The following is a 12,176-nucleotide window of genomic DNA, read 5'->3' on the forward strand; positions in this document are numbered from 1 at the left end:
ATACTTTTATGACAGATTTTACTACAATACTCCTCAAGTAAAATCAGAAAACTATGTTTGCTTTTGTTATTTTTTAACTTGTGAGTTTGGAAACAATATATATATTTCACTCACACACACGGAGTTATATACACACACACATATATAAATATATGCATATATAAATATATGCATATATACATGTGTGTGTGTGTGTGTGTGTGTGTGCATGTGTGTGTGCATGTGTGTGTGCATGTGTGTGTGTGTGTGTGTGTGTGCGTGTGTGTGTGTAATATTTGTTAAAAATCTTGGTTGTTAATATCACTTTGTATTGACGTTGCCTCTGACATTTGAGAGAAATCCCCATTACAATTTTCACCAGTATTTATTATCACAGAACCACAAGTGGCATTCTCAAAGGTTATATTACAATTGGGACACTGGAAGAGAAAATAAAAGAATTTCAGAAATTGCATATTATTTTACATCTTCATTAAATTATCTAAAATAGCTATATGAAAAAATTATGAAAATATTAATTTAAGCAATGTAAACAGTAAAACTGCCATGTTATTAAGTAAGTGAGAAAAGCGAGCTGCAAATCTGACATTGTGAAGTCATACGATACACATCATTAGGAAGATTAGTTAAATGAGTCTTTATATGTGCAGTATGGCAGTGTAAACTTAAGCAACATGAACCAAATTCCAGAGATATAACTGCTGATATAGACAGGCAATACAATTAGTAGTAGTGGTAGCATTGGTGGTAGTGGTGGTGGTGAGGATGACGACGACGAGGATAGTGTGATGCTTCCTTTCATACACTTAAACATTACTGTTTTTTATGCTCACCTCATATTATTTCTGTAGAGAGATGCTCTTTCTTGCCTACAAAAACTGATGGTCTCTTATTATTCAAACTATATGACTACACTACAGGTGCAGAAGTAACACTTTTTTTTATTTGTTTTTATAGTTTTCTACTGTAAAAATTTCTATTTTTTTTAGTTTTATTTTATACAATTTTGTATATATTTTATAATGCATCATTTCTTTGTGTGAAAGCATGTGGCTTAGTGTTTAGGATATTTTGCTCATAACTGTAAAGACATGAGTTCGATTCCTGGTAGAGCATTGTGTCCTTCTGCAAGACACTTTATTTCACATTGCACCAGTCTATTCAACTGGCAAAAATAAGTTCTACTTGTAATCCAAAATGGCCAACCTTGTCCCATTCTGTGTCACACTGAATCTTCCTGAGAACTACGTTAAGGGTATGTGTGTTTGTGGAGTGCTCAGCCACTTGTGCATTAATTTCACAAGCAGGCTGTTCCATCGATTGGACCAACTGGAACCCTCATCATTGAAACCAACGGAGAGCCAGGCCATCATTTTTTTCTCTTTATTTCAGGAATTTTGAATAAATGTGGCTAAGTGATTAATAAAAGAACAAAGAGTGAAAGCAGTTCATGTTCATTACCAAAATAACAACAATGGAGTAAAGCCACTCATTTGTTACCAGCAGAATTTAACATTCAGCAAGTGGAGAGCTGAAATATCACAAGCTTGATTAGAAAATGTGAAAGAACAGGAAGCATAACTGATGCCCCAAGAACAGGAAGGCCAGTTTCAGCAACAAGTTTAGAAAAGTTCAATGAAATAAAAGATTCATTGTTGAGCACTCCTCAAAAATTTAGTGCATTTTGAATATATCAATTAGTTGATTAATCATAACAGATCATGTTGTTTAAATGAGACAATACTTATAAACTTCCTTAAATTATTATAGTTCATTTTCATTCAATAAAAGTTAATAAATATAAAAAGGGCATTACTTTTGCTGCACCCCGTTTTACTGTATCGCCCCCTAGTACTAAATAAGTCATTTAAACATACCATCTGACCCATAAGAGAAGAAAGAGCACTCTCTGTATTTCATTTTATGGTTGTTCATATTTTGGGCTTCTTTAAAACATCTGCTTGAGATTCTATAGCTCCTTTTATACACCTACCATTTGCAATGCTGAGTTTCTTCGTGCATACAGTGATAATTGTATACATTCTATTTTACTTACTTCTTGAAATAATGACTGGTTAATTTGGTTTTCAAGGTGTTTCAACTTTTTATCTTTTTCCTCTATAATCATCTTTAACTGGTTCACAAAATTATCATTGTTCTGTTTTTTCACAACCATCTCACCCATCTGCTGATGTACTGATTCTGGCTTTGAGATACAAATGTTATTTTCAATCATCTCTTTCATGCGACCATGCTGATTCTAGAATAAAATTAAAGAAAATTAATTATATTTCATATTGTATTTTTATGAACAATGTCATTTTTGCTTCTGTTGAGCTAATGGAATTTACATAACTACGTTCATTCCTTTAAATAAAAAAAGAAAAGAAAACTGCATGTTGTTGACCAAGTTCATCTGGAACCTCAAAAGGAGGAATATAGACCATTCTATTTTGTGGGTTTATTATAAGTAGTGCTCTTCTTTATGGAGGGGGAGCTGTAATTTGTGCTTAATGGGAATGACTGAATTTCTCAATTGTAAATCTAACCTAATTAACAAACATAACAAGTTATTAATTCATTGTTCTGACTTATTTAACAAATCATCCTTCAAATTTCCAAACAAAAATCTCACATAACTAACTTTCCTGGGCATAAATCAAATTGATGCCTATGTTATCTTATTAGAGATTTTCCTTTTTTCTTAAATTACTTACTATGCGATATACCAAGTACTTTTTTCCTAATTTTTAATCTTTAATTATTTAATTGAAGTCACTTTAACCATAGTAAATCTTCGTTTTAGGATTTTGTTTGCAAGATTCTTTATGTGAGTTCGTGTATTGAAGCATATTTTGCTGTCTGGAGAGAGTCATTCTCTTTTAGTGCTTTATTATTTAACTCACTCACCAGTAAAATTTCCACTCGTTTACTTATTTAGTAGATCTGATATTTCACAAAAGGAATAGAGAGGTGGCTAATTAACTTACAAATTCCACATTTAGTTACTATGCACCCACTTGACCTTTCCCTTGTTCCTTTTCCTTCTTTTTCTAGGTGATTTAATTGCCTCACTACTACATACTGGTCAGCAAATAAAATTGTTAGACAGTAGTAATCTTCTCTAAGCTACATTCTCACAGACTAACATACAAAAATGAAGCTAAATTACAATAATTTAATCTATTTTCATCAATTAATTAATTTATTTATTTATTTTATAAACATCGTAGTTTAATCTTATTCTAAATATGTAATATATCCTTTATAATCTCGTGCTAATTTATACACATTCTACTATTGCAAACTATAACTACAACAATTAGTAACATAAAATAGGGTTTATATAAATACATAAATCGGCTAAACTTATTATATAAGTAATTTAACTTATGTCTGCATTTAATTTTTCGTTCATCTAGGGAATTAATCAATTTTTTATTATCAGTTAATAATATCTCCTAAGTTTGTTTACAGTTGTTAGTTTAGTGTCAATTTTAACATGGAGTGCAAAAACGAACGTTTTCGTCATATTTTGCTCTTTTATTCTCGTAAAAGCAAGAAAGCCACTGAGACTCACAAAGAGATATGCGAAATTTAGTAAGCTAAGAGTAAAGGTTATCAAATATCAAAAGGAAAAAATAACAGTGACAAAAGTCATTCAAAAGAATCGTAACTATTTGCGAAAAACGATGTTACTTTCTTGCCAACCCAATATATATATATATATATATATATATATATATATATATATATATATATATATATATATATATATATATTGTTGTATTTCGGGATGGTTCATTTTTTTTTTGCCAAATACGACACTTAGACAGATTACAGAGGCTACACACATAACAGTAGACGGACCGAGCCTAAATAGAAAACACGAATGGAACAGTAACACCCGCCGCCACACCACATTACTAAAGACAGTAGGGATGAGAAGAGAAAAGGAAAAGTAGAAATTCGTAAATAATACACAGAAGCATACAGGATAATACACACACAATAAACATATATGCACTTACCGGTGGTACTTATCAGAAATAGAGACAGAAGTATAAAAAAAGTAAATAAATAAATAGATAAATAAATAAATATATAAACATATCTGTCACATACCTGTGATAAATGTAAGACAGAGATAGATAAAATAAATAAAACTATATAAAGGGCATGCATACATACGAAGCAAACCCATACACACACAAACACACACACATGAAACTTCATAGACGGCCAAAACAATGTCGACAACACAACTAACATGGCCAGAAGCAGCGGTGGTGCCAATGATGGTAATAACAACAACAACTACTATGACAGCAACACTATGGGAGAACACACATACTCAGAGGAATACAGGAACTGTACCATATTCTTTTTAGGCCTTAGGACAGCAGCAGCACAATGGGGTGAGAGGATGGGGCTGAGGGGAAGGCTACACTGCTGCTAAAAACTATGATGCACACACAAGCATACATACACACGTACACACACATGCACACACAACGTACACGCACACAAACAAGGGCACAAATGCATGTGCACATAAGGATACACATCTTTGAAGAACAGAATGAAGTAAGTGGAGCATGAACACACACGAAAATGAAAAGTGTCACTGAAGAGGTCACAGATGTGCGACGAAAGATTTCTGGACAATGGACAGGGGTTAAAATAATAAAATAAGAGCAGTAATAAATGAGTGAAAAATATATATATAGTGCGTATATTTATTTGCCCTCCCCCCACAAAAAAATTGAGCATCCTGAAATACAATATTTGTTTCAACACACGATTTCACGTCAGGAATCTTGCAAGACAAATTGATAAACGTGTGTGTGTGTGTGTATATGTATATATATATATATATGTATATATATATATATATATATATATATATATATATATATATATATATATATACACACACACTCACATTTATATATACATATATATACACACACACACGTTTATAAATATATATATATATATATATATATATATATATATTTATATATATATATATATATTTATATATATATATATATATTTATATATATATATATATATATATATATATATATATATATATATATATATATATATATATATAGAGAGAGAGAGAGAGAGAGAGAGAGAGAGAGAGAGAGATAGAGAGAGAGAGAATTCACAAAAAAAACAAAAGATGAAGACAGGTCGTGTAGAAAACAAACAGATGTATTAGTATAACGCTCGGGAATTGAAAAAGTCTTTAACGTTTCGAGCCTACGCTCTTCCACAGAAAGGAACACAGAAAGAAAGGAGAGAAACAAGCAGAGAAAAAATGTGTGTAGTGGTTAGCGATCTATAATTGCGAATGCCGGACAGAAGGGTCACACAGGAGTGCTAAAAAGTAGAGATAACAGAGTAGTAGTGATTCCAAAATGAAGGTGCGCGTGTGTGTAAGAGACAACGTATGTGCGTATGAAAGAGGGCTGGTGATCTTGACGTGTGCGTGTGTGTATGTGTAGGTATGAAAATGTGGGGATGGGAATTGGTCAGTGCTGGTGTGCGCGTGGTGGTGTGTTGTGATGTGATGTGATGTTGTGTGGTATGGTGCAGTGTGGTGTGGTGTGATGGTGTTGAGAGGAGGGGAGGCGAGAGTGGGAAAAGACGGGTGGGGTGTGGGTTATGCTGAGGGTGGGGGTAGAGGTGGGGTATGTGGGAGAGGGTGTAAGGGATGGGATGGGGTGGGATGGGTGTGTGGGAAGGATAGGGAAGGATAGGGAAGGATAGGAATGTGTAGGAGTGGGGTGGGCTTATGAGGGAGGGTTTGAAGAGGGGAGGAGAGTTGAGCCCATGTGGCACAAAGGAGCGAAGAGAGAAGATTAATCCCTGTTCACAGCGCAAACAAGAGTCTAGATGGCCCCTGTGCAAGGACAATCTGAACACGGACAGGTGTTGCAAAGAGTGACCGGTAGAGCAGAAATGGCGTGAGACCGGTTGACATTGCTGAGGCAGATGTCTCGGAGGTGTTCTGCAAACCAGTCGGCCAAGCGGCGTCCCGTTTGTCCGATGTACAGAGAATGGCAGAGAGAGCAGGAGATGCAATAGATGATATTGGTAGAAGTGCAGGTGAAGGAATCAGTGATGTGATAGGATTGATCATAGGTGCCGGTGAGGAGGGTGGTGTTGGAGAGGTAAAGGCAAGTGCGACAGCGTGGGCGGGAGCAGGGAAACGAGCGAGGTTGGGAGGTTGGGTTGGGGAAGAAGCTGTGGACCAAGAGGTCTCATTGGTTGTGGGCTCGTTTGAAGGAGGGGAGGGGTCAGTTAGGGAAGATGTGTGAAGTGGTGGGGTCGGACTGGAGACACCGGAAAGCTCGGAGAATGGTGCGTTGGAGAGGTAGGATGGTGGGGTGGTAGATGAACTAGCTAGGACTCTTGAAAATAAAAATTGTCTTATTATTGATAATAATACAAATAACTACCAAACTATTAATAACACCAACGCAACCAATAATCATGCACGTGTTAATGAACATATTAATACTTCAACTGTTAACATAGTTGATGAGATAAATCTTCCTAGCTAAAACAATATCAATTGCATATCTAATAATACAACTCCAGCAATATTGATGTAACTAATTTAGATACTTGTATCAATGATCAACATAACAATATATATATAGCTAATAAGCCCCTTAATTGCAATTGTAGAATTAAAGCCCACTGTCCGGTATCTGGCCGTTGTTTAACCCACAATGTAGTCTATAAATGTACAGTAACTACTCCAACTAATAATTACATTTATGTTGGTTGCACAATCAACCTTAAACAACGATTATATAACCATTTTTCTTCATTTAGACTTAAACATAAAGCCAATAGCACATCATTATCTAATAAAATTTGGGAATTGAAGGAAAATGGTATCGATTTTAATCTTAAATGGGAAATCGTCAGGAGAGCACAACCTTATAGAAATAATAGATATGGCTGTGGACTGTGCTCTATGGAAATTTACGAAATTTTTAAACTTAAGGATAATCCTAGTCTAATTAACAATAGATCTGACCTTAGGGTTCTATGTGTGCATTGTTACTCCCGCACCTTTAAATATTTCAAAAAGTAAATATTTTTTAAAAAGTAAATCTTGCTAAATTTTTAAATTTAGTTTCTCTCATTTCCCTGACTAATAACTATTTTATTTGAGTTATAACTTTTAATATATACTTAGAATACATTTTAACCTTTCCCAACCCACTGATAGTATTCCTACATTTTCTCTAGGTTATTTTGAGTCTCTTCTATGTATCACTTTTTCGAAAACCTTAGCTTTAATTCTCTTAATTTAGTCCTGTTTTTCTAACTTTATTCCTCTCCCTTTTTTCCTCTTCCGTCTTCCCCCCTTTCTTTCTGTTTGGATTTTGGCCAGTAATATTATAGTTTTACTCATAAATAATAGTACCCCACATTAATTTATATCTTATTTTAACTGGATATGTTTATCTTGTTCTAATTATTATTGCTCCCTATAGTTTTAAACTTAGTAATTTAGTGTTTCATTGTATTATTCTATTTATACTGTAGAATAGATATATTTCTTTAATACCTTGACCTTAATTTCCTTACCTTAAATTCTTTCCAAATTCTTACCACTCCTTAGGGTATTGCCCTTCCATTTCCTTTTTTTTCTTTTCTTTCCCTCATGCTTGATTTACCCCTAACCTGCTGTCCACCACTACTTAACCTACCTTCCTCTAAATTTGAAATTACTACTATCCCTCCAATTAGATTTTAAATTCTTGTTTCATTCACTTGTCTGTGGAACAGCAGCATAGTCGAGATGGTATGTTTTCTTCTCTTACTCTTGTTTTTTGCAAATATCTTCAAAATGACTTTCTAAAATGAAATTCCATTATGCAACTGAGGAGTACATTTTCATTGTACATTCTGTGGTGTTCTCACTACATGAATAAATGGAGCTTGTGCGAAACGTACGTACTGCTATAACGTATTGAATTTTTGTTGCTTAACCTCAAATTTTATTCACCAAATCTCTTGATTTTGTTTTTGGTTTTTATCCTACCAAATTCTGGTGCCTCAAACATTTTAAGTACCACATTTAATCTTTTGATTAAATCTATATTATATATATATATATATATATATATATATATACATATATATATAGGATGTCCCAAAAAGATGTACTCACTCTTTGACAGACAATTACTAATGTATTGTTTTTTTGTGATGTACGGGTTTACTTTGATGTAACAAATTCAAACAAATGGATTGGGAGGGGAGGTAGCGTTGAATTTCCTGCACGTTCCCCAGACCTCACTCCAATGATTTTTTTTTTTATGGGGACATCTCAACGATAAGGTTTACACTGCAAAACTAGTGACAATTGATGATTTGAAAAGTGAAATTCGAATACAATATTTTGCAATTCCAAATTAAATGTTTGGCAATGTTGTCGAATCCATTGTTGAACGTTATCAGCTTTGTTTGGAAAATGAAGGAAACCAGTTTGAATATTTACGAACACGCAGGAATGAGAGAGAACATTAAATAATTCTAAATGACGATGAATAATCGTTTCTACAACAATTTATTTTCCTGAATTTAATTTAACTTTTTAGGATTGTACGTATATCAATAAACATCTACTTGAACACAAAATGCATGAGTACTGGGAAGTCAGAGTGAGTACATCTTTTGGGGATACCCTGTATACACACACACACACACACACACACACACACACACACACACATACACACACACACATATACATACATACACACACACACATTTATATATATATATATATATATATATATATATATATATATATATATATATATATATATATATATATACACACACACACACACATTTGTATAAATATATATATATGTATCAACACATTTTCAACCCTTATAGCTGAAACATGTATAATGTAGAAACGTGTACAGTTATTTGTTTAGGGTTTTTTTAAATATGAAATTGATTGTTATGTAAATATACTAAGGCTTTCATATATAAACAAGAAAGTGATAAGTACAAAATTAAACAATAATGTTTCTGTTTACTGAAAACATCACTAAAGTGTTTACACACCATGCATGTGTGAGTGTGAGTGTGTGTATATATATATATATATATATATATATATATATATATATTAGAAATATAATATTTCTAATATATATATATATATATATATATTAGAAATATAATATTTCTAAATCTCAGAGAGATTTAAGCAGTAGTGGAGCGACAAAGTTGTAGTATATTGTCAACTTAAAGTGACAATCCCAATAAGGGAATACACTACTGCTGTTTAGCCCTAGGAAGCTGGACCGCTTCCTGTCGGCCTTGACACAATTACTGTGTCCTTAAGTTTGTGAAGGGGAGACAAGCTCCCCCACCCAGCCTAGCCAGCATTCAGGGACATGTTTCTGAGTCTTTGCTCGTCATCAGCCTGAAGTAGCTTGCCAATTCTCTTTATTACGATAATAAAATATCATACATAGATGGGACAATACAGGACACTACAAACATTTAAGAATTGTCATTTAGTGAGTCTTTTTAGCTTTTTTTAAAAAAAATATACGTTTAAAAATATATATATTTAAAAATTTTTCTACAAAACTTGGAATATTTTCAATGGTTTACACCAGTCTACACCTTTGTATTTTTTCAGGAAAGTTTTAAGTAGGGCCGCTCACTCGCAACTTCCTTCCTACTTCCTTCCATCTTTCCTCATATACTCTTCTAGACAGGTGTCTTCTCTCCAGCCCTATCTTGCTTTTCAGGTGGTACCTGAAATAGTATAGCATTCCAGGGCCGGAGATGAAGGTTCTTGTCTTCATACCTTGCATTCGAGTTCTCCATGCACACTCTTTCATAACTGCGACTGTACATAGAAAACAAGCCTCACCTTCCTTAGGTAGTCCGGTGGGCGGTGCATTCTTAATCACAGACTCAGCCGATAGCTGTACTCTTCCTAGGTGCGACAGCACGTGTTCGACGTAAATTGTCATCTCCGAAAGATGGGTGCACTGAACAAGAGCGTGCAGGATGGTTTCCTTCTCCTGCCCGCATCTTGGACATTCGGGTGGCACTGAAATCCCGTGCCTGGACAATTTCTCGTGGACAGGTAAAGCATTCCTGAAACACTGCCAATTCAGGGATCTTTGGTAATTATCCAAATACCCCGCCCTGAAAGTGTTCCGAAACAGGTTGGATAGCTGGTTCTCATCGAGCCCCAGTGTCTCTCCTAGCACGTCGTCACTTTTAAACTCTACCAACCCTTTGTAAAACGCAGAGGTGGTATTCCCGCTGCCGGCCTTACCCGCCTTGTGGATTAGCTCAAGTGCCTGCCGCCATTCCTTTTGCCATTCAGTCGATTTCTGTCTTTTAATTAAACCGGGTTTAAATCCCTCTAGAGAGGCTGGTCGTGGAAAGAATTCCTCGGCGAGCAAATTCCACACCTGACCACCATCCAGGTAAGACCAGAGATGCCTTAGTCTCAGTGCATATTTGCACATCAACAACCACGGCATCCCTAGGCCACCCTTTAACGGTTCCTGACAGCACACGGAGCGCCTCACAAGCGGCTTTCCCCTCCACAAAAAGCGGAAGAGAATCCGAACCAGCTTGTTTAGCCACAAATCAGGGCAGGGGACGACGGTGAGGCGGTAGGTGATAACTGACGCAATAAACGTCTGCACCACCTCCGCCCTTCCTTTCAGGGACAGCGCCCTTCCAGACCAAGTCCGGGATAGCGCTTCTACCCTGTTCGTCACCTCGCTCCAATTTTTCTCCGTCTGGGAGTCCGGACCAAACCAAACTCCGAGCAACTTAACAGGGCCATCCGTCCAGTGTCCAACAACACTGGACGTTATCGGCTTGCTGCTCCAGGTGCCGAGCCGCAAACCTACAGACTTGTCCATGTTAACTTTTGCCCCTGCCACCGTCTCGTATCTTCTGATTGCCTCTGCTACGCGAGGTAGCTGAGTCATCTTGGATACGGTGATGGTGACGTCATCCGCATACGCCGAAACACCTTTACCATATCCGATTTCATTAGTGGTGCTTCCCAACTTCTCCAACCTCCGCAGCAATGGCTCAAGAGACAGAACATACAGAAGCGGAGACAGGGGGCACCCTTGACGGACTGAACGCCTGATCTCAAACGGCTCCGACAGGTAACCGTTCACCTGAACCGTGGATTTGATGCCACCATAAATGGCCTTGATCCAACCGCGGAAATCCGGGCCCTTGCCAGCTGGATAGAGAGGCCTGTTTCTCCTTCACCAACTTATGTAAATCATAGTGAAGTTCATTCACTGATCAGCAAAATTAGAAATATAATATTTCTAAATCTCAGAGAGATTTAAGCAATAGTGGAGCGACACAGTTGTAGTATATTGTCAACTTAATGTGACAATCCCAATAAGGGAATACGCTACTGCTGTTTAGCCCTAGGAAGATGAAGTAGAAAATGACTCATATTCACATACATACAAACATATATACATTCATATATATATATAATAGATATATACATATATTTATTTTATATATGTATACATTATACACACACACACACACACACACACACACACACACAAACACTACTGACCCATGCTGAAGACTTTTCAATTGTGTTTTGTAACACCATAACTCACTTAGATAGAAATTTTTTATGGACCAAAAAACATACCCAGATTTTAATTTTTCTGATATTTCTTGGAGGAATTTCTCCACAAGCCAATTTGAAGTGGTGAAGAGGTGTTGGGTGAAAATGAAGTGTCAGGTGGAGGTGAAAAGATAAAACAGTGATGAGGTGTCAGGGTGGAGCACCAAGATATGAACTGAGTAAAAGTGTGTGAGGACAGTAGAACAAGAAGTGTAGGTGAGAAGAGGTTGAAGAACATTTGGGGAGAGTGAGGAATTGTTAGATCTGGAGAATGGACAAGGATGTGAATATAAAGAACGAAGTGTTGATTGAATGACAACACACTTAGACTATCAAACATTGGCAGAAAAGAAACATGTAAGTGCTACTACAATAGGTTATTAAATGAGAAAAAAGAGGGTTTACCCCCAAGTAGACCGAACAGAAGGAGCAAAGCAGTCATTCAAATTGCTTGCAGTATGGTGACTAG

At 35.8% G+C, this 12,176-nt stretch overlaps 1 protein-coding gene across 1 annotated transcript in view; it reads right to left on the reverse strand.

Moving 5' to 3' along the window:
• Window positions 1–133: 133 nt before the first annotated feature.
• Window positions 134–12,176, reverse strand: part of LOC106879413 (coiled-coil domain-containing protein 13) — an 84,258-nt gene continuing 72,215 nt past the window's right edge. Inside the window, exons 12-13 of the mRNA XM_014928969.3 lie at window positions 2,057–2,260; window positions 134–419 (exon numbers count right to left, since the gene is read on the reverse strand). Of these exons, the coding sequence (XP_014784455.1) occupies window positions 279–419; window positions 2,057–2,260 (345 nt within the window). The 3' untranslated portion in view covers window positions 134–278. The remainder of the gene's footprint in view (window positions 420–2,056; window positions 2,261–12,176) is intronic.

This window comes from Octopus bimaculoides, chromosome 4 (assembly GCF_046866305.1).
Source record: "Octopus bimaculoides isolate indiv1 chromosome 4, ASM4686630v1, whole genome shotgun sequence".
NCBI classification, from domain to species: domain Eukaryota; kingdom Metazoa; phylum Mollusca; class Cephalopoda; order Octopoda; family Octopodidae; genus Octopus; species Octopus bimaculoides.